This window comes from Muntiacus reevesi, chromosome 7 (assembly GCF_963930625.1).
Source record: "Muntiacus reevesi chromosome 7, mMunRee1.1, whole genome shotgun sequence".
Classification (NCBI taxonomy): domain Eukaryota; kingdom Metazoa; phylum Chordata; class Mammalia; order Artiodactyla; family Cervidae; genus Muntiacus; species Muntiacus reevesi.
The window spans coordinates 49,933,568-49,958,286 of record NC_089255.1 but is presented as its reverse complement, the minus strand read 5'-3'; the positions used below and the strand labels follow the sequence as shown (position 1 = coordinate 49,958,286).

The window sequence follows — 24,719 nt, the reverse complement described above, 5'->3', positions numbered from 1 at the left end:
TAGAAGTGCCTGATCAGTTCACAGCATAAGAAAAGACTTCACATTGCTAAAATCCATTGCAAGAAGCATTTCACAAAATCCTCAAAACTAAAATATGAAAAAAAGGTCTTAAGAACACTTTAACTAAAAAGATCATTTCTAGCAAACATTTTAAAATAGGAATAAATAAGTTCTTGAAATTCTAAATGAGTCAAAATTAGATACAATGGAGAAAAATGAAAAAAAAATTTTTTTAGGTGATATGGTTTACTATCTAGAAAACCTAAAACATGCCTGAGTTTATGGCACAACATAAACTCAGCAGAACATAACCCTGAGATTCCAATTATCAGATTTTTTTTTCTTTGAACATACTGTCTCCCATTGTAGACAAGTATACCAGATCTCAACTTTTTCTTATTAGAGATAATCAGAAAAAAAAAGAAAATAGGAACAGGATTTGATCTGAAAACAGGGAAATAAGTAAGGGGGCCAAGAAATGTAAGTTACTTGAAATCACAGAATCGTCAAATGTGAGAAGGATGACCTGAATCCCTGTGTAATTCCAAGCCTATACTCGGTTCGCTTTAGCACAGAGCCAGAAGGCATCTTTAGTTTAACAGATACTTTCTGAATACACATTATACACCCAACACAGGGGTACAAAAATGAGTCACATACAATGTTTTGATTAATAAATCTGCAAAAGGCTCTGTATCTGATCTTGCGCTGTTCAACATTTCCTATTATGGACAAGATGAAGACCCAGAATTACATTGAAACATCAGAAAAAAATCTTCAGGAAATTTTTCATCTCTCCTGTTCAGCAAAGCAGAACCCAGAGCTGGCTATCTGTCATACTGAGACAAGGGAGAAGTATAAAAACAAAGCAGGGCTTTCCAAAATCAACTTGAAGAAATTCTATGACCATACTCTACTCATACGGACCAAAAGAGGAGGCAACGCATCCAAGACATGAGCCAGGGAGCAGAGTAAGACAGAATGACTCCCGTCACCTACCAACCAAATCTATGCACGATACACATGCAAAGTGTGTATCTGATTGCTTTAGAAGAAGATAAAGCTCAGGGCTATTTGAACTTTAAAACTCATTCTTCAGATAAAGTACAGTTGACCCCTGAAGGAGACAGGTTAATCATAGCTGGCCCACCACATCCACAGTTCCTTTATACCCATGGTTCCTCCAGGTCTGTAGATTTAACCAGCCTCAGACTGTGTACTAGCACAGTACTTACTACTGAAAAAGAGCCACTTGTCAGTGGACCCATGCAGTTCAGACCCACGTTGTTCAAGAGTCAACAATAATTCCAGCACACACAGAAAAGAAGTGATTTTCTCATAACACTGGTGACCTCTAACCAAGTAAAAGTATGATCAAATCATTTTAAGATAAGGTTTCTTTAAAAATAAAAACTATACTTACCACAATCCATTCAGCTATGTTTTCATAGAGCTCTGGACTGAAAATTGCTTTTTTAAGCCTCGCTAGAGGACCATCAGCATCTACTAATCTGCACCTCATGAAAACATCACAGTAGCCTCTAAAATCATTGCATGGGGATCCAGGTTGCAGGGTGATAGTTCGACCAAGGAAGTACCTGTTCCACTGCACAGACCCTGTACTGGCACAGGTTGATGGCTCCACTGTAAAAGAAGTGCCAAATGTAAGCTGAAGATCTCTATTGGGTTAGCTGGGAGAAAGGGAGGAAAGGAAGAATCTGCCTAAAATCATCACTGTGACATGCTACATAGGCTTTCATTAGTTAGACTGGATAACACCTTTACTAATTCACCTTAAATATCACAACACAAACAACCAGCAACTCTTTTGACTTAGTGCCTACAATGGCTTAAAATCCTTCTAACAGTGTATATATTAATTATTGCAAAAGCACTGGCAGGTTTCGTCTAGTTCATCACATTAAAAACACTGTAGGGACCACCAAACTGGAAACACAATGCTATGCTACATTTAAATATTCCTCAAGGGACTCAGTTAAGCTGGAAGTTATCTGTCCCAACTGTGTACCAAAGTCCAACACTTAACATTTAGGAGAAAATAAGGTTTTTCAAACAGATTGTATACTCGTGTATTTTCAAAGCCTTACTCTTCTTCATACAGCAGACGTGGCATAATTCCTTATCATCTTTGCCATCAGAACTGGCACAGGTACACTCCTCCAAGCCATGTTTCTCACAGATAGAACCTGCACATTGCTGAAAGAAAAATAAAAGACCAATTATCTAATCCCTATACAGTCAAACCTCTTGTTCCCAGTAACAGACAGATGCCTCCAATGCTAAAATAACTCAGTAAAATACAAGAGGTGGTGGGAACATAGATTAGAATCAGAAATAGACCATATAAACACATCTTAAAAACAGCAAGTGCAAATAAGATAGTAAATCTTAAAAAAATGGTAACAAAAATCTAGACAAAACAGAAACAGGGGCGATTAGATGAACACCAACTTTATGTTGGTTATTATGTCTCTATAAGAAGAGAAAAATGAAAAGCTCCTCGTGTAGAGGAAAGTGATTGTTTAGCCAAGAAAGCTTTAAAGGCTTCAAAGGCAGAGGAAATAATCAAGAGTCCTTTTATTTAGGGTACTAAAATATTAATTTATAAAACTTAAAAGCAGTACAAAGTTACATGCCTAGTTACATAACTATTTTTCTCTAGAGTATCAAACACACGCAGTAGAAAGATGAAAGACAAGTCAATAACAAGTCGAATGCCACCAGGCACTTATGCCACATAATGCAGTCACAGCTTTGTGAGGAAATAGATAAGGATGCTGAAACTGGGACTGAGATGAATTACTTTAACTGTGAGGCTTTAAGTGTCAACAAACAATTATTCTGAAAAAGGTTTCATAAAATTAAATGAAAAACAAATCAAATGCTTACCCCATTAATGCACACTTGTGTATGCCTATTACAGTCTGTGAAGTTCGGTTTAGGATCAGAGGCTGGGCAGAGAGCTGTGATGCCGTTACATATTCCTTCTTTTGCACAGTCTGAATCATCCCGACACTTTTCAGTTTTTGACTTGAATGCACACTGTGCTGTACAACAGGGACCTTGACTTGGACTAAAAGAAGCACTGAGTTAAGTAAAGAAAATCACTAGGACATTTCCTATACAATAGATACAGTCTTAATTTTTAAATAATAAATATTATCTTTTAAATGTTAAGTATGTTACTGTTATACAACTCTCATTGGAATAAGAGGTTACTAAATTTTAACATTCTAATAATTACAGAAAAACGATGAGGAATCTTTATAATGAAGGCATACTATATTCAGCATTCTTATTCCATCTGCCTTTAGTAAAAGGTTACAATGGAAAATGGGTTAAATACTAGGCAAGATAATCAGTTTTTCATAGATACATCATACATTAGTCAATTTATCATTTTTTCTCACATTTACACATTAAAATCAAATTAGGATACACAGAACACACATTTTAAAAGTACTGCACAAACTATATTCTATTGCTTATATTTATCACTACCAGAATCATTTGAGAAGTGAAATAAATTGTATGGCACTAAGTTACAAGAATGTGTGGAATCCATATTCCCTAAATATTTAAAGCTAAAATTCTAAAAATACTGATGAAAGTCACATTTTTAATGTTATGAACTAAATAATATGTATTTTACTGAGCTGCTTATTTAACTTATATGTAGAGTACATCATAAGAAATGCTGGGCTGGAGGAAGCACAAGCTGGAATCAATATTTCTGGGAGAAATATCAATAACCTCAGATATGCAGATGACACCACCCTTATGGCAGAAAGTGAAGAAGAACTAAAGAGCCTCTTGATGAAAGTGAAAGAGGAGAGGGGAAAAGTTGGCTTAAACGTCAACATTCAGAAAACTAAGATCATGGCATCCAGTCCCATCACTTCATGGCAAATAGATGGGGAAACAGTGGCTGACTTTATTTTTGGGGGATCCAAAATCACTGCAGATGGTGACTGCAGCCATGTAATTAAAAGACGCTTACTCCTCAGAAGGAAAGTTATGACCACCCTAGACACCATATTAAAAAGCAGAGACATTACTTTGTCAACAAAGGTCCGTCTAGTCAAGGCTACGGTTTTTCCAGTGATCATGTATGGATGTGAGAGTTGGACTATAAAAAAAGCTGAGTGCCGAAGAATTGATGCTTTTGAACTGAGGTGTTGGAGAAGGCTCTTGAGAGTCCCTTGGACTGCAAGGAGATCCAACCAGTCCCTCCTAAAGGAGATAAGTCCTGGGTTTTCACTGGAAGGAAATGAAACATCATTCAACTGATGTTGAAACTCCAGTACTTTGGCCACTTGATGCAAAGAGCTGACTCATTTGAAAAGACCCTGATGCTGGGAAAGATTGAGGGCAGGAAGAGAAGGGAACGACAGAGGATGAGATAGCTGGATGGCATCACCAACTCAATGGACGTGGGTTTGGGTGGACTCCGGGAGTTGGTAATGGACAGGGAGGCCTGGCGTGCTGCAGTTCATGGGGTTGCAAAGAGTTGGACATGACTGAGTGACTGAGCTGAACTGAGCATCCTTTGCATGTCTTTAACACCCACCACACAAATTATAAGTAGCTCAATCTGCCAGCAAAGGTGCACTAAATAATCCTATTCCAGAAAAATAAAACAAATAACAAAAGTTCCAAAACCACATACATCTCTTAATCGAGTTTCTTTTTTAATCTGGTTTTAAATATGACATAACTATCTTCAGGCCTCCCTGGTAGCTCAGCTAGTAAAAAATCAGCCTGCAATGCAGGCAACCCCATTTCAATTCCTGGGTCAGGAAGATTCCCTGGGGAAGGGATAGGCTATCCACTCCAGTATTCTTGGGTTTCCCTGGTGGCTCAGCTGAAGAAGAATCCGCCTGCAATTTGGGAGACCTGGGTTCAATCCTTGGGTTGGGAAGATCCACTGGAGAAGGGGAACAGCTACCCACTCCAGTATTCTAGCCTGGAGAATGGACTGTATAGTCCATGGGGTCGCAAAGAGTCAGACATGGCTGAGCAACTTTCACGAACTACATTCAAGTGACTTCATAGGTACATTAACATTACTGGAATTAACAAGGTACCTGCACTGCTTTCCAGGTTTCAGCTTGCATTTTTTCCCCTCCGGCTGATTTGCATCGTAGCAGCACTCGTCTTTACACTGGTCACTATAACCACAATCACATTCTTCACCTTGTTCTACCATTCCATTTCCACAAATAGGTTGGCCAGATTCTGAAGAAAATGAATAAGACAAAGTAAGCACTGTAAGCAACACTTACTTTATTTCAAATTCACAAACTCTGTAAAGCCTCATTTAAAAAAGGAGAAAGGAAAACGTTGAAGATTAAGAAAAGTAGAACAAACTAAGAATCCGGAAATGAGGAGATCTAATTATAACAGCAGCTCAGTCAGTGACTAGCAGTGTGGCCTTAAGCGAGTCACTTCCCATTCGGGGGCCTGTTTCTCAACCTGTGCAGTGAGGGAATCTTACCTGAGGCTCCCTTCTGACATCCCTTCCAGAAGTGACAGGACTCTATTTAGGCCTGCCACGCTGAGCTTTATTGAACAATGACTGTACTGTTTATAGTACATGACTACAAAGTAAGTCAGTGCTTCACCAACCAGAAAAAAATCAAACCTTTTATGTTACAAAATTCCAAACATACAGAGAAGCAGTAAAAAAGTAAGTACAATGAACTCCTATGAACCAATCACTTAGTTTTAACAACTATCAATGATATGCTGTAAACAACTCCATCTAACCTGTTCATCTGCTCTTACAAATTCATCTACCAAGATGAATCTAACAGATAAAGAGTTTTTTTCTTTTTAAAATCTAACCATAATCACTTCTAAAAACAACAGTATGCTTAATAGCATCTAATAGTCAATCTATGTTCAATTTGTTTCAGCTACCTCTTTACATCAGTTTATGTGAACCAAGTTTCACACACGCTTTCCCCAACCCCTCTCCCCTTAGTTGTTTTTCATGCATCTTAAGTTCTTTTAATAGATAACAGATTCCCTCCTCTCTTTTGTTTTTACACTATTAGTGGTTAAAGAAATTGGGTCATTTGTGTCCTATGGAATCTCCCGCATTCTATTTGGCTGACTATATCCTAGTCAACCAGTAGATCTTTAATGTACATTAGTTTTGATCGTCAGCTAGACCAAACTCCTTAAGGGAAGAACCATGGATTATTTGTATCTTTTGTATTTCCACAGAGTCTAACATTAGTGGGTCAAATCTTGGTTCATTAAGGTTAGACTGTCTGGTCTAAGCATAGTGAGGAATTTCAGAAAGACTTTCAAAAGGCTGTTTCTAAAGTTCTTTGATTTTGTTAGTGAAGTTTAAAATTGGAACAAGGATGCTACTCTTAATAAGAACATAAAAATAACAGAACTTCAGCATCTGCAGAGAAATGAAAAGAATCAAATGTCTTCATTTTAGAGAAAAGAAAACTAACGTTTAGAGGGTTTGGGACTTGCTGGAAACCACAGGCCCCAGTCTGGGCAAAACACAGGACTAAAGCAAGGTGTCCTAGATCTAAAGTCTGTGCTCTTTCTGCTACACCAAATCAGCGTGGGAAACAGCTGTAGCACAGACTTCAAACCGAAAGCTGAGTACGTGGAAGGGAACATACCCCAAGCACAGGAACCCAAAACAAGGTACATCTGAATCAAAAATACTCTATACAGAGACCTTAGCTTTATATTCAGAAATTTCATGCTTACACTTGGCCACATCAAACATTAAAGGAAATTTTAGGGCTAACTGAAGCTCCATCCCTCTCTCTCTATTTTTTTGGCCACGTGGGGATCTTAGTTCCCCAACCAGGGACCAAACCTGGGCCATAGAAGTGAAAGTACTGAGTCTTAACCATTGGACAGCCAGGTAATTCCTCCTTTCCTTCACTTTATACCATCTCGTTTGTTCTCTAAAACTAGAAGCATGTACATACACATATATACTAAGTAAATAATAATGATTTTTCTAAAGTTTAGCAATATTCATCTTATAATTCATGTGACATGTAATTTAGGAGAAAAGGAAAAATTGAAAAAGTCAGAAAACCACACATGCAATATTCATTATACATTAGTTTGTGTCTCATACAGAAATAATACTTCAAATCAGCTATTTGCTAATGGCTTAAGTACAGGGGAAAAGATGTTGCTTAAAATGCAAAAATTGTAAGAGGTACATATTTCATTGTAATTTAAGAAGCAATATGCTCATTTTTTCTATCTTATGGTAAACATTTTTTATTTATTTAGGTATTTTTTTAAATGAAGTAGTTATTAAAAAAAAAATGAAGTAGTTATTTTACAATATTGTGTTAGTTTCAAGTGTACAACAAAATGATTCAGTTATACATATAGGTGTAAAAGTGATAAGTGTTAGTTGCTCAGTCATGCTGGACTCTTTGTAACCCTGTGGACTGCAGTCTGCCAGGCTCCTCTGTCCATGGAATTCTCCAGGCAAGAATACTGGAGTCTCCTGCACTGCAGGCAGATTTTTTACCGAGTCACCAGGAAAGGTCGTGTGTGTATTTATTTATTTTTCAGAATTCTTTCCATTATATGTTATTACAAGATATTAAGTATAGTTTCCTGTGCTATACAGTAGATCCTTGTTGTTTACCTATTTTACATATAGTACACACATATGTTAATCTCAAACCTCTAATTTGTCTCTCCCCCTCACCCCTTGTCCTTATTATCCCTTTTGGTAACGATAAGTTTGTTTTCTATGTCTGTAAGTCTATTTCAACCTTATAAATAAATTCACTTGTATTCTTTTTTTAGATTCCACATATAAGTAATATCATATGATACTGGTCTTTCTCTGACATTTGTCCATACTAGGAAGGTACAGTAATCAAAATAGTAGGGTGCTGGCACAAAAACAGACATACAGATCAATGGAACAGTATAGAAAGCCCAAAAATAAACCTATGCACTTATGGTCAATTAATCTATGACAAAGGAGGCAAGAATAAAAAAAAAAAAGGAGGCAAGAATATACAATGGAGAAAAGATGGTCTCTTCAATAAGTGGTGCTGGGAAAACTGGACATCTACATGTAAAAGAAAGAAATCAGAATATTCTCTAACATATACAAAAATAAAATGGATTAAAGATCTAAATATAAGACCAGATACTATAAAACTCCTAAAGGAAAACATTGGCAGAACACTCTTTGACATAAATTGCAGCAGCATTTTTTTTTGGATCCATCTCCTGGAGCAATGGAAATAAAAACAAAAACAAACAAATGGACCTTAACTAAACTTAAAAATCTTTTGCATAGTAAAGGGGGCCATAAACAAAATGAAAAGACAACCTGCAGACTGGGAGAAAATATGTGCAAATGATGATATCAACAAGGGTTTAATTTCTAAAATATACAAACAGGTCATGCAGCTCAATATCAAACAACCAACCAACCAAATCAAAAACTAAGCAGAAGACCTAAATAGATATTTCTCCAGCAAAGACATACAGATGGCCAACAGGTACATGAAATGATGCTCAATATTGCTAATTATTGGGCTTCCTAGGTGGCTCAGTGGATAAAGAATCCACCTTCAATTCAGGAAATGCAGGAGACTTGTGTTCGATCCCTGAGTGGGGAAGATTCCCTGGAGGAAGCATGGCAACCCACTCCAGTATTCTTGCCTAGAGAATCCCATGGGCAGAGAAGTCTGGTGGGCTACATTTCTTAAGGTCACAAAGAGTTGGACATGACTAAAGCAACTGAGCATGCGCACACATTGCTAATTATTAGAGAAATGCAAATCAAAACTACAATGAGGTATCACCTCACACCAGTCAGAATGGTCATTATTTAAAAGTCTACAAATAATAAATGCTGGAGAATATGTGGCGAAAAAAGAAATTTCCTACACTGTTGATGGGAATGTAAACTGGTGTAGCCACTCTGGAGAACAGTATGTAGTTTCCTTAAAAAACTAAAACCACGTAATCTTGCAATCCCACTGCTGGGCATTTATCTGGAGAAAACTCTCATTTGAAAAAATACATGCACCCCAATGTCCAAAGAAGCACTACTTACAACAGCCAAGACATATGTTCATGAATAGATGAATGGATAAAGATGCAGTGTACACACACACACACACACACACACAGACACAGGAGTATTACTCAGACACAAAAAAAGAATGAATAATGCCATTTGCAGCAACATGGATATACCTAGAGATCATCATATTAAGTCAAGCCAGACAGAGAAAGGCAAATATGTTCATAATTTTTAAAGTCATTTTCAATCAGAAAGCTTATTGTAAAACTCTAGTTTACAAATGAAGAATCTATACGTCACTTCTACCACTGAGAATAGCAAAAATGATAATATCAATGTAATTTTAATTTGCCCTTTCAAAAGAAAATGAAGGCTTCATAAGAAAAAGTCAATCAATAAAAGTAAAAATTGACTTTGAATCTTCTTAAAATTTACGTTTTGCTCTGGAAAAGACTGTGAAGAGGATGAAAAGACAAGCTATAGAAAGGAAGAAAATACATGCAGACCAATATGTAATAAGTGACCAGCAGCTGAACTACATAAAGAACCATCAAAACTCAACAGAAAAAAAAAACCTCAGTGGCCAAGAAACATGGACATTTCACCAAAGAAGATATACAGATGGCAAAAAACCACATGATATACAATGTCATTAGTCATCATAAAAATACAAAGTAAAGCCACAATGAATTAACACTATACATATACCACAGGGGATAAAATAAAAAATATCAAAAGCTGACAAGCATAGAGAGAAATTAGACGACTCATACACTGCTGGTGGGAATATAAAATAGCACAGCCTTCTGGAGAACAGTTTGGCAGTTTCTGCCAAAACATAAAAACATAAATAAAAACAAACAACTGCTATACTGACCTATCAGTTCGATTTGGAAGCATCTGAAACCTATATTCATATGAAAAGCCTAAACTGTTTATAGCTGCTTTATTCATAACAGCCCAAAACTGAAGTTAACCCAAATATTCTTTAACAGAAAATGGTTGAATGAACTGAGGTACACACATACTACCTGCAATAAAAAGGAACGAATGACACAGGTAAAAATTTTGATTAATTTCCAAGTAATGATATCAAGTGAAAAATCCCCAAAAGTTACATATTGTATGATTCCATTTATAGAACATTTTTGAAGTGACAAAATTTTAGAAATGGAGAATGATTTAGTGGGGCAGGTGAAAGAGGCAGGAAGGAGGAGGTTGCTTTTTAAGGTTATAAAACAGTGGTAATGGAATTGTTCTTTTTTTTTTTTCAGGCCACACCATGTGGCATATGGCATCCTAGTTCTCCGATGAGGGATCAAACCCATGTCCCCTGCATTAGGAACATGTGATCCCAAGTACTAGACGGCCAAAGTGAAAGTGTTAGTCACTCAGTCATGTCTGATTCTTCGTGACCCCATGGACTGTAGCCCACCAGGCTCCTCTGAACATGGAATTCTCCAGGCAAGAATACTGGGGTGGGTAGCCATTCCCTTCTCCAGGGGATCTTCCTGACCCAGGGATTGAACCCAGGCCCCCTACACTGCAGGCAGATTCTTTACTGTCTCAGCCACCAGGGAAGTCCCAATGGAACTGTTCTTAACCATGGCTATGGTGATGGACACATAAACCTACAAATGGTAAAACTGTATAGAACTACACACACAGATGAAAATATGAAAAACTAGGGAAATCCAAATAAGATCTGTGGACTGTTAATCAATGTCAACATCCTTATTGTATGTAACACTGTATTACACAGTTTTGCAAGATGTTACCATTGAGGGAAACTGAGTGAAGGAATATGGAATCTCCATTATTTCTTAAACTGCATGGGAATCTAAATTATCTTGATATAAATTTCAATTAAAAACAAAAGGACATAGTGTTATAACAATTTTATGTCAAAACAAAAAATGCAGCTAAAAAAACCAAAAACCCATGCTTATCTGGAAAACTTCTTCAGTTCTTTCCCCTTTGGTGCCATATCTGTGAGAGGGCTGTTTATGTGCAATGTGAGCAGGCCTCAGTGTTTACCCTCAAGTAATTTAAAATTTTATGAAATAGGAGAAGGATCCCCAAAAATGTAATATAAGGAGGGTTATTTAGAACATATTAAATGCCCCAAGAGAGGCAAGACAGATCAATGGATAGACAAAATGTAGTATATCCCTAAAACCGAGTATTATTCTGCCATAAAAAAAGAATGGCATTGTGATACATGGCTTGTGTGAATCTTGGAAATACTATGCTAAGTGAAATAAATCAGATAAAAAAGCATAATCCCATTTATATGAGGTTCCTAGAATAGGCAAAGTCACAGAGACACAAAATAGAATAGAGGTTACTAGAAACTGGGGAGAGAGAGAAATAGGAGTTAATTGATTAATGATTACAGAATTTCTATCTGGGGTGATTTTTTTTAAAGTTTGAAAATGGAAAAGCGGTGATGGTTGTACAACACGGTAAATGTACTTAATGCCACTGAATGGTACACTTAAAGCTAGTTTAAATATAAACTCTATGTTATATATATTTTACCACAATAAGAAAAAAATTCACAGCAACTTTATTCATAATAGCCCAAACCTGAAAACCCCAGGTGTTCATTCAACAGGAGAGAGGATAAGTAAACTGTGATAAATTCAAATAATGTACTTCTACCTAGCCCACCCCAAAAAATGGTACAAAACACTAATAATGAACTTCAAAATAGTATGATGAGTGAAAGCAGCCTTCCACAAAAGGATGCCAACTGTATGATTCCACTTATATGAAAACAAGCCAAAATTTATCTATGGAGAAATAAATCTATTTATTATGAAACGGGTGCAGAGATTGATGGGGAAAGGAAATGAGAGAACTTTCTCGGGTGACAGAAATGTTGTACATCTTGCCAGGTGCTTAGGTTACACAGGGAGATGTATTTGTCAAAGCTCATCAAATGGTAGAGATGATTTGTGTATTTCACTTATGTAAAAAATATAGGCTAAAGGGCTTAGAGTGAAGTATCCTGATATCCCAAATCCATTTTAAATTATAGTAACAACAAAACATGGATTGAGAGACGAATAGATTGATACGTATGTGATAAGTGTTAGTTGTTCGGTTGTGTCCAACTCTGCGATCTCATGGACTATAGGCTGCCTGCCTCCTCCTCTGAACATGGAATTCTCCAGGCAAGAATACTGGAGTGGGTAGCCATTGCCTTCTCTAGGGGATCTTCCCAACCCAGGGATCAAACATGGTCTCCTGCATTGCAGACAGATTCTTTACCATCTGAGCCACCAGGGAAGCCCCCTATGTGATAAAGCAAACGTATTAAAGTACTAACAACTGTAAAATATAAAGGTGGTAATAGTGGATACACAGGTGTTTGCTATTTAATTCTTTCCAGTTTTCTGAATGTTTGAAAATATTCATATTAAAATGCTGGGAAAATATACATACCAACAAAACAGTTGTTTCTCTTCTTCTCAAGAACTTGACTTATATTTCTAATACTACAGAGTGAGAATTTATTGTTGTTAAGTTTGTCCCCAGATGTTGCTCTTGCATACATGATGTAATTGCCATTTTCTTTTTGTCCTAAATTCTTAGATTCTCCTGGAGTGCACTCTGTTCCAGAATCATGCTGTCAAAAAGAATATAAAGTTACAAAAACAGGAAGTAAAATAGGGTTTTCAGGTCATCTGATTAGATGTAATTTTCTCGTCAGAAGAACAATGCAAGCTTGAGGACTCTCCTTTAGACTAGACGTTACCGTAATTTTAGCCTCTGAAAAGGAAAGATAACTTGCTCTTTCAGGGGCCACTGTCTCATAAAGAAGAAAAAAATCAGTGAAGGTCTAATTGCAATGGATATCTTTTTTTTTTTTTTATTCACATCAATCTTTGACACATTCTGCAATTATTTCTTTTAGTTGGGTTCCCAAAGGTAGAGTTACTGCATTAAAAGGTCAAACACTTTAAAGATTTTGAAACATACTGCCAAACTGGCCTGACAAAAGGGCCATATTAACTTATATTATATAGCAACATGGATCAAGATTTCAACAGGCAGAGATGGGAAGGAATTGGCTTCTTGGCAGAAGTACACTTTTTTAAATGACTTAATTTGACAGGGAAGAGGAAATAACACAGGAAACATACTTAGCCCCAAATTATGGAAAACCCTATAAATACCCTATAAATAAGTTAAGCCCCAAATTATGGAAAACCCTATAAATAAGTTAAGGAAACTGTATTAGCAATATCAACAGGTATTGGATGTAGGGTTATAAGCAGAAGTGACATGATCAGAATGACTAGAACTATACCTAGACAAGGGCTTCCCAGGTGGGCTAGTGGTAAAGGACCTGCGTGCCCAATGCAGGAGACATAAGAGACATGGGTTTGATCCCTGGGTTGGGAAGAGCCCCTGGAGGAGGAAATGGCAACTCACTTCAGTTTTGTTCCCTGGAAAATCCCATATAGTCTAGTGGACTACAGTCCATAGGGTCGCAAAGAGTCAGACACAAGTGAAGTGACTTAGCACGCACATACCTAGACAAAGATTAATCTGCTGAGAGTAAATACATTAAGACTTTCATACTGGGAGGTAGGAACTCGCCTCTTGATTGCAAATTTCCAACAATGTTTGTAAACTGGTTAACAACAGGTGTGCAATGAACACTTAGGATAGCTTCCCTGGTGGTTCAGATGGTAAAGAATCTGCCTGCAATGTGCAAGACCTGGGTTCAATCCCAGGATTGGGAAGATCTTCTAGAGAAAGCAACAGCTTTCTGACCTGGAGAAATTCTGACCTGGAGAATTCCATGGACAAAGGAGCCTGGAGGGTTACAGTCCATAGGGTCACAAAGAGACAGGACTAAATGACTTTCACATAAATAAATATACACAATACAGTGAACCACTCAGACAGAAAGTAACATTGATATAGTACAGATATATGATAGAAGACAAAGACAGATTTTAGACAAAAATGTGAAAGAAGACAGGCTCAGGAGTTCATGGTCTGGCTGATCTCAATATTAAATTACTGAAAACAAATTTACTAAGCACCTGCTATCTACAGTATAGTATCATGTGTACTCTATGTATAGTATCATGAACAATATACACAAAGGAATGAGGTGTATTTGAGCATGACAGAATCATTAGAAGTAGTCTGGTATGACAGGAAAAGATAACAAGGTAAGCAAAAAAATGTGAACCAATTTATACATTCAACAATAAGTAATATTACATTAATGTATTAAAAAAAACACTTTTCTGGCAACCAGTTAGAAGACAAATTAGATGGGAAGTGCAAAGAGAAGACACTAGATATCTCACTCAAGGTGTGATCCACAGATCAGCAGCAGCAGCATCACATGGGAGTCTTAGAAACAGACACTAAGGCCCCACCAAAGGCCCACTAAAACGGAATCTACACTGTAAGATCCTCAGTAACTTGTATGCACATTAAACTTGGAGAGGTTGAGAGGTCCTAGACTCATGAACTGAAGAGTAGTTGGAAAGATACTAAAATTCCCCTGGTAAAGGTTGGATGAAGTTGACTGGGAGAGTAGAGGACATTTAACTGACCTTGAAAATGCAAGTTAACCATGAACAAGAGTTCTTTGCTCATCTTTAAAATTTCAATTACTCTTTTTTAAGAACAGATCACAAAAGCAGCCAAGAGGTAGAGATATTAGACATATTTCAAAGACTTTATCCATCCATTCCTGATTGGAATTAGAAGAAGACTTGAAACTTAGTGAGAGGACACTTACATTTTATGAACTGTGGAAACATCAAGTAAGAGCTTGAGAATTTTAAGTTATTAGAATTCAATTTTTTTCCAAACTCAAAAATCCCATTTTTACAAGTGATAAAGTACAAGTGAATTTATAGTTTTCAAATGAAAATTTCACAAACTTGTAATTTTAATAAGCCCCACCAAAATCACAAAGACAGAATACCTTTCAGTATTTTGTACTTCCATGTATATTAATCTTCGGTTCACTTGAAAATCAATACAATAGGCTATATATTGAAAAAGTGAAAGTAAAAGTGTTAGTCTCTCGGTCTTGTCCGACTCTTTGTAGCCAGCCAGGCTCCTCTGCCCATGGAATTCTCCAAGTAAGAATACTGAAGTCGGTAGACATTCCCTTCTCCAGGGAATCTTCCTGACACAGGGATCAGGTCTCCAACATTGCAGGCAGATTCTTTACCATCTGAGCCACCAGGGAAGCCCCAGGGTATTAAAGAATACCAAAGAATTATTCATTTTGTCAGGTATCATAACCACGTGGTGGTTATAGAAGAAAATGTCTCATTTTTTAAGAAATGCACGCTGAAATATGGAAGAGTGAATGACTTTGTTTCTAACACCTCACAAAGAAAAGGAAACACAGAAAGATGTGGCAAAATCTTGATGATCGCTGAATTTGAATCAGAAGTCAGCAAACAGCAGCCCACAGCCTGTTTTCATATGGCCTAAGTTAAGAATGGTTTTTCCATGTTTAAAAGATTGTAAACAATAACAAAACAAAGAAAAATATGCAACAGAGACCAAATGCTGCCCCACAAACCTAGTTTATTAGTAGACCCTTTACAGAAAATGTTTGTTGACCTCTGTCCTGTATGATGAACGTAAGATTGTTGTACTATCTTTCTCTACTTCTGTGAATGTTAACAAGTTTTAATACTGAAAGATTTTAAAATAACCTTCTAAGTAGAGAAAGACAAATCTAGTAAACTCCAGTAATGCTTTAATAGAAACCAAGCAAAAAAAAACACAATTTGCTAACATTCAAACAATGAAAAAAGAACTTTAAACAATGAAAAGTGATTCTCACTCAATAAATATTTGAATGAATCTTGTACCAGCCACTGTTCCAAGGTCGGGAGTGAATGAAAGAGACAAAAATCCTGCCTTCGTATAATTCTGGCACTGTTGTGCTTATTTTCTTATTTTAATTACAAGGATTCGATCTTCCTCCTTTTCAGTACTATGGCCAAGTACATTACTGTGTTTTGACATATGAAAACTAAGCATTCATGTGGACTTGTTTTCACTGTAAACAGTATCAACAAAAATTACACAACATGAAAGACCAGCAACTTAAAAAAAGAAACTAATAATTAGGCAATACTTACTGGAGATCCGAAGTTATGTCCAACTTCATGAGCAAAGGTAATGTGAGAGACTTTGGGGGGTACATGAGACCCATAGTTCTGAACAGTAATAATTCCAGTGTTTAAAGACTTCTTCTTGCCATCTGAATAGAGCTTACTTTTTTCACATATTCCTCCAGAGCTTCCTAATTCAAAACAAAAAATGGCGAAAATTAGCACCTTCCCCCCCAAATAATTCTCTAATATATGCCATATTAACTTGAAACATTTTATATGTATTCTGAGTCCAAACTTGGTATATACATATATCAAGTTCTAAAAAGTTTCTTTGGTCAATGATTACAAAGTCATTTCAAATAAAAGTTTTAATGGCACAAATAAATTCTCAGGATTGAATACAAAGCCCTTATAAAATGTTCCTCTTCATAATCAAAATGTCTCCAAATTTTTACTCCTCTTAATTAGGCAAAACACATATTTAAGATTCTGTTAAATGTAAATATTTCAGCATTTACACTGGGTCAAAGCCTATACTTTTTCATTTTTCAAGAAGAAAACTTATATTTAAGTTAAATGAAAGCTGACAAAATATTCTCAAGCAGGTGCTAAGAAAGTCACACTTCTACAAATAATAACAGCGATGCACAGGAGTATGTGATTCATGTCCTAAAAAACAATGTACTATGTACTCTTTAAAAAGAAAAAAGTAGTGGAGGCTAGGGTGTGGAGGATATAGGCTGATAGAGGTACAAACTTCAAGTTGTAAGATGAATAAAGTCTGAGGTTCTAATGTGTAACACACGATGACTATAGCTAAAAACATGGTATTATATAAATCAAATCTGCTAAGAGAACAGAAGTTAAACATTCTCACACACAAAAAGGAAAAATGTAAATATGTGGGGCGATGGATGTATTAAACTTGGTGGGGGGAAACATGCATTCACAATGCATACAAATATCAAATCACATTGTACACTTTAAATATCGTACAATTTTATTTGTCAATTATATCTCAATAAAACTCAAAAAATGTCAAGTGGGTAAAAGAAAAAAGGAACAAAGGAGAGAAATTGGGAAGGGAGAAAAAGCAAACGTGGTAACATGTTAACTGATTAATTTATCAGGAGTTCACTATACTACTCTTGCAACGTTTTGGCAAGTTTGAATTTTTTTCCAAAATAGGTTCAAAAAACTCAATTATGATTTTCCAACATGACTTGAAGATATTTTCAAATTTCAGTCTTCATTTTTTACTTGTATGAAAAATATGAAATCATTTTGTATTTCATCTGTTCATTTACAGTTCCTAAACTTCAGAGCTTAATACCAGTATAAAAGTGTTTTCACATATAAATGCAGTCAATTTTAGAAATTAAAAAAAAGAACATCAGCAAATTAGAAACTGGCCAATCCTTGCTTTTACGTACACTGCACTGAGACGATCACAGTATTTTAAATAACTACTAAAGACTTTCAGGAAAGTACTTTGGTTTACATTCACATTTTAAGAGATTATTTGCATTTTTTCATTAAAATACAATCAAATGGATTAGGATATTCTGATAAATGATCTAATTATTTCAAGTTAACTTTCTACACACAAAGTTACAACCAAATTACATCTTTTAAAGTCTAACATTTATAATCTCTGATAAAGTATATAATAGGAAAGCAATTCAAAACAGATGTGCAAGACATACTATATTTAAAATGGATAACCAACAAGAAGCCTGAATGTGGCAGCCTGGATGGGAAGGGGGCTTTGGAGAGAATGGATACATGTACGTGTATGGTTGAGTCCCTTGCTGTCCACCTGAAACTATTACAACATTGTTAATCGGTTATACCTAGATACAAAATAAAAAGTCCAAGAAAAAAAAAAGATATGCAAGAATGGCAAGAAACTACAACTGTTGCCTTGTTCCTTTTAATATCATAATATGATATTATGATACAATTCAAGAAACTGAAATGATAATGTGCTTTCATAGAAAACTAAACTGAAAGACTAAGTCACATATGCAGATTTTAAAGGGCAAAAGATTGAGAACCTCTATATTTAATATTTACTATGTTTTCTACACATAAAACTGAATAGAAAGATAACATCAAATGACTTACAAATATTTAATATATTCTGTTAATCTACTTTTACTTTTGGAGTCCGAAGGAATGTATCACTATTCTAGATACTAGAAAAGATATAAATAAGCATTCTGTATGTAATAATTACAGTCTACATATTATAGTTTTAAAAAAGTAGCAAATTAATATCCTGCCTTATCGAAGATGTGTCATACGCAAATTGGTCCAGTGCTGTACTGTCAGACTTGAATTAAGTATAGAAGACTCCACACTGCAAATCTTTATCAGTTAAAAAAAAAGTAAACAGCACATATTAAAAACTCCAATAATGCACTTCCTATATTTTTAAGGTCTATCTAATATAAGGAAAGATAATGCATAAATTTGAGTGTAGTCTTCTGAAATACAGTCTTTTTAATTCATATCTAGTTTAATATACTTAACTGGTTTTGGTTTCAGTAACTATTGCTTATCTGGAAAGTTTGCTGTTTTTACAGACTAACAGTATATGTTGGAATAACTCAGTTATACAGAAAGAAATACAATACTATGTCTAACTTTATTAGTTGTGATTTAACTTTTTAAATACTACAACAATTTTAGATATGCCAGAAACTGAATTAATGATGTTAGAAATACCTACAGCTAAGTCATAACTCAATTTCAGTAATTGCTTTACACTGTAAATTTAAAACTTTACTACACAGTCATCACTGAAAAATACAAATTATGAATAACAATGATGAATGGATAACTCAAAGACCAACAAAGAAAACAGAAATATTTTTCTATCTACAAGATAGTCTAAGGGCTAGTCACAGAATATCAGTCCTAAACTTGTTAGAACAATTCCCCAAAAGAAAAAAATTATAAAACCTACAAGGGTAAGTTTAATACCTTGAAAGAATCCATAAGTACAGTTTTGGTGTGAGCAAGCCTAAACATCTACAATAATTAGTAGCATGCTGACCATTCAACATTAATCTGAGCAGTAATTCTGAAGCAGAAGTTAGTATACTGCCAGACAGGTTCTAAACAAGAAAAACAGAAAAGAAGATCTCTACCAAATGAAATGTCCCTCAAAATGTTCTTCATAAATGGTCAGAGGAATACTCAATGGTTCAGGATTGGCTCTGCAGATGAATTCCACAGTCAGCCTTCTTCAGTGACCTGGCAAACTGAGACTATGTTCACTGGGTTAACTGATAACAGTAAGGTGAGTAACAGATGAGCAGAATATGCCTTAATAAAACAAAGACCCCCTCAAAATCATGTTAGAAGAGTGTAGCAAATGAAGTACAACAAAGGGCTATCTAATATAAAGAATTTACTTTGTGAAGGAACTGACATTTCAGTCTCTAAATAAGAGACTACTTACTACCTGCTTAACACAAAACTTTGCTTATAAAAAGAGAAGTTTAATCTTTCCAGTTTCCTATTCAAGACTAACTTCATTTCAGAGACCAGACTCCTCCCTTTCTAGAGCTCCCTTCTAGGTCCTGTATGATTCCACATGGAAGCCTCCAAGTTAGCCCAGTTTACCAGCTGTTTCTACTTATTATGGAGTCAGGGCAGGAGGAACTGTTTTTCTCACTAAAAGGAAACTGAAGGCAGAACCCAACCACAATAAGAAATTTTAAGAGAACAAATAAAAAGTAGCATAAAAAAAGACTAAAACACAAGAAACATTATTGGAATGTTTCAACTCTCATTGTTTTTTCCACATTAACTGAGTCAATGAAGAAGACTACAGCTAGTAATTTGAGTAACTATCCTGTGAAAATTAACACAACAGTATCACAACAAAATTCTTTTCACTACTATATATTTGAATAGTGAAACAGCTGCAGAATTAAATGAAATTAAGCAAAATAATACAATAGAAATTAATTAGGTCAAATAAAAATGAAAAAGGTTAAGACAAGCAACAGACCACAAGCTGAACAGATCAGCTATAAAATACTATTGCAAAAAATTAGGCTAAAACTAGCATTACTAAGATCTGCATACAGAAACATTAAATCACAAAGGAAGGGCAAAGACAGAAGAAATTACAATGAAAAATAAACAAGCTGAAACAACATGATTTACCTGAATTTACAGAGACAGAACAGACAAGAACCCAGTACACTAGCTCCCAATCCAGAACTCTTCTCTTTATCTCATGACAATTACCCAAAACGATGCCTAAATTCTAGTCAGATACAACTGATGTGACTTGGCACGCACGCATGACTCCTCTCTCTTAAGAAGGAAACAGATTCCATCTCTACTTAGATTCAGGAAACATTTCAACTTCTTCTTGGAAATGTCTTAGAGAGATAAAGGTAGGCTGTTATATTATAATAATACCGAGTAAAATAACTACCAAATGCACAAAACATGGCATCAAAAGGTCCAGATTCTAGGTTCTTTGTGGTACTGGGCTGTAATCCAACTTTCCTCATCTGTATAACAGAGAAAATAACACCTATACATCACAAGGGAACTGAATTAATTAGTAAGAGCAAATACATAAAGTTGCTTATAAAAACAAACAAAATGCAAACCAAATAAACTCAGTTCAGGTAGTCTAAGGGCAAAGGGAAATGAAGAAAAACGCTGTTAGGGCAGGTATCCTATTTTAGAAAAAGTTGTGTCAAAGGAACAAAGATCCCTTCTCTTTCCCACTCTGGCCCCATTCTTCCATCCCTGCCTAGCTGTTCCTCCAGAAGCTTCTAGGAAAAGGCTTGTGAGAGCTCGAGTTGGAGGTTTAACACAGAGTAAAGGAAGAAGGCATCAGATGAAGAACAACAACAAAAATACAATTAATGTGGCCTAGCATTCTCAAACCAGAATTCTGCCTACCGTCACTTTAATAAAATAAACAGTACTTCATAAAGTAAGTGGTCCAGATATCACAAAGTAGACAGAAAAACTAACTGTCCCCCACACCCTAGTTCAATCATGAGAAAAACATCAAACAGACTTACGACAGAGGGGCATCCAACAATATCCCTGACCAGTGACACCTCAAAACTGTCAAGGTTATAAGAAAAGTCTGAAAACTCATCACAGCTAGGAGGAGACTAAAGAGAAATGACAATTAAATGTATGGTTGTATCCTGGACAAGATCCTGGAACGGGAAAGGATCTGAAAAAGAAATCTGAATAAACTAAGGGATGATTTTAGTTAACAATAATGTACCAATACCGGTTCATTAAGTGTAACAAATGTATCATACTAATGTAAGCTGTTATAAAATAGAAAGGCAGGGGGGATAACACTCTATACTATCAGCTCAATTTCTGTATAAATTTAAAACTGTTCTAAATATATAGTCTTTTTTTTTTAATGTCATAAATAATATATGACATAAACATGTATTTTAATTACAGCAGAGAAATGTGGTAGAGAAATGTGGCAGAGAAACAAAAGCTTTGGAACCTGTAAAAAGGATATTCACAGCTGGTTTTAAAAAAAGAGCAAAATATATAAGAGCAAAACTATAGTACTAAAGATGTTAAAATATGTATAACAAATCAAAGAATTTATCAAAGAATTAATCAAAGAATAAATTAAGAATAGAAAAGCCTGTCTTACCCCATATAAAGTTGAAATTGATTCTTTTAAAAATATATATCAGAAGGAGAAATTGCTGTTTACAGCTCAGAAGATGACAGACTACTGATCAAATTCTACATGGCAAATTTATATTCAAAGAGTTAGGGATTCTTTCTACTTATCTTTCACTTAATAAATTTGTATTTCTCTAAACTAGGCTACTGAATCTATTATACTGTAAATGACAGATTCCCACTGTACTGCAGTAGAAAGGAGATTATCCTATTCCAGCTTTCTCAATGATAGTGGCTTTCATGGCTAAGGTAGACACTGGCAGAATGTGGGTCCATGCAGTCAAGCCAATGGAGCTATGGGTCCTGGGGTCTCCTGCTCACATCTCTTTTCAGGCAACACTTAAGTTTTGTTAAAATAAAGGCTAGAAATAAAATAATGATAGTAAAGGTAGTCTTTCTTTTTCTTCCCAATTCTTGAGCAGGATTTCTCTGCATTTTATCTCACTCCAGAACAAAAGCAAGAACATAATTTTCCCTTGTTGACTCTAAGAACCTCTCCCCAACTCCCACCCCATTAATTAATTACATTAACTTTTGTGGAACAATTAGCATTCTGCTTTTCAGTTTCAGAAATAAGTACCACTTTTCCCCATAAAATTATTTATTTCAGTCACTGAATGTACACCAAATGTCAGGATATCTCCCTGTTAGTACTCATGTAATTCATTTCAAAATAAAAAGCTGCTTCATCTATTTTTCCATTTACATTATGCTTATGAATTTTACCTAACTTGAGCTGTACAAATGAAAATACTGCATGGGCATCACTTTCTCCTATACTCTGTAAAATTCAATCCATCATGAAACTGCTTTTCATTTCAAGTAGTAAGTCAAGACATATTTAGATAAACTACCTGAAGGTGCTCCAACCCACGCCAGACCAAGGACACCATCATCAAAATCTCGATCTGTGAAAACGTAGGCCAAACAGTAGTCATCATGATTCTGCTCAGAATTCAGCTCCAGAAACTTCTCTACACCAATATTTGGAAAACGGAATGGATTTGTAGGGTCCTTCTCATCAGCAGTTGTGTTGATCTAAAATCCACAAAACAATGATTTTAATAAGAAGCTAATGTCAGCAGAGCTTTAGTGGAAGTAGTATCCACTACTTAGTCAATTTTTTTTTTAAGTAGCCATGAGGATAATTGAAGATTTAGAAAAATTTGACCAAGCTGGACAATATACTTGGGGCCCAAGGAAGTTGGGGCTAAATTAATGCTTCTACAGTTATTCCCACTTCCTCCACCCCATAGCTGATCATAGACACCAAAAAGAAAGAAAAATGGAAAGACAAAGTAGGGGAATTAAAACTGAGTATGTTACATTTCTGAGCAAATATTCACCCCTTTCCTGAACACTTGGGATGAAAAAACAAGTTCTGCTTTCAAAATTTCTAATAAGGAAGTACAGTTTCTCAAATATAATCATCTGATCAGTCTCCCTTAGTGCTGATCTCCTACATATAGTGATAAGTAAAGGATATAAAACCCTATATTTCACCTAATTAGCAGAACATAAAATAGATATTAAATCCAAGACTGTCAATTCAGCAGACAGATCGTATTCCCAGTTCTACTTGCCTAGAAAATCATGAGTCAAGCCCAACTAGCTTCAAGTTCAATTTTTTTCCCTGAATGTAAGAAATTTTTTTTCTTTGCCCATTTGTTTCTCTATTTCAAGCTGAATTCCTCCAGAATGTTTCCTTCAAACATTTTAGCTACTATACTCTTAGGACAGGTTTCTCTTACACAATGTGAAGAATAATCAATTCTGATACCAAACTTCACCAAAACAAAAGCTTTTATTTATGAGTCATTACTTCTTTTCAGAGACCTCTGCCTATCTTTTGAAGTCCTAGAACAATTTGGTTTTCTATAAATAAGAGAATTACATATAAGACTGTTGACAGTGAATAAAAAGGAATATATATGAGAATAAACACTGCTTAGAAGGCAAATCTCAGTCTACTGAAAATATCAGTGATAAGGTAAGGCTATTACAGTCAATAAAATGAAAACTACAGGTCTTTTTATGATCCACATCTTTCAGTAAAACCAAGGGGTTTACAAAGAGGGTGGCAGAAACCCCTTGAGGTTAACTGCCCAAGGACAGATATGAGAACATCTGGTTTATCCATTAACAATTAATCAAAAACAATTAGTTATGGTCATATAACACACACACACAAATCCCAAAACAAGAACACTATGTGTTATAAGTAGTCCATGCTTAGAGACATGCTACATATTGCTTTTCCCCACAAAACACAGAAATGAAATTCTGATACTTCTATAATATTGGCTATAAATAAAAACTGCATCTAAATTTTAGTTACCTATATTAAAAATGGGATGATGAATATTTAAATATGTGCTTACAAAATATAAATTTCAAATTATTCAACTGATAAGATTTTAAACTAAAGTTTTAATCTTGACTAAAGGCCAGAAAAAGAACCAACTGCCACATTACCCTTTTATATACATGTGTTTCTTCATAATGCAAATTATTTTACTCAAAAAAATGTACCTTACTAAAACTTCTTAGGGTGTTCTCTGTTTTTCACTACTTTGCACTTTATTCCTCTGTCTACTAAACAGCAATACTTATACCACTTATCACTTGTATTTGCTCATTTAAATGTTTATATCACTCTCAAAATACACAAAAGCAACTGATTACAGTTCTTTATCTGCCTATAAACCATATTTTACCTCAAGACAACTCAATGTAGTATTTAATCATGTCACTTTTAAAAGTAAAGACCACTTTCAGCCATTTTTTAAAATATATTACACATGTATACTAAA

The 24,719-nt window shown here is 35.3% G+C and overlaps 1 protein-coding gene across 1 annotated transcript in view; it reads right to left on the bottom strand.

Moving 5' to 3' along the window:
* Nucleotides 1–24,719, bottom strand: part of ADAM10 (ADAM metallopeptidase domain 10) — a 141,768-nt gene that overhangs the window by 21,698 nt on the left and 95,351 nt on the right. Inside the window, exons 8-14 of the mRNA XM_065940213.1 lie at nt 22,761–22,944; nt 16,222–16,385; nt 12,527–12,710; nt 5,109–5,259; nt 2,911–3,094; nt 2,109–2,217; nt 1,424–1,644 (exon numbers count right to left, since the gene is read on the bottom strand). Coding sequence (XP_065796285.1) covers nt 1,424–1,644; nt 2,109–2,217; nt 2,911–3,094; nt 5,109–5,259; nt 12,527–12,710; nt 16,222–16,385; nt 22,761–22,944 — 1,197 coding nt within the window. The remainder of the gene's footprint in view (nt 1–1,423; nt 1,645–2,108; nt 2,218–2,910; nt 3,095–5,108; nt 5,260–12,526; nt 12,711–16,221; nt 16,386–22,760; nt 22,945–24,719) is intronic.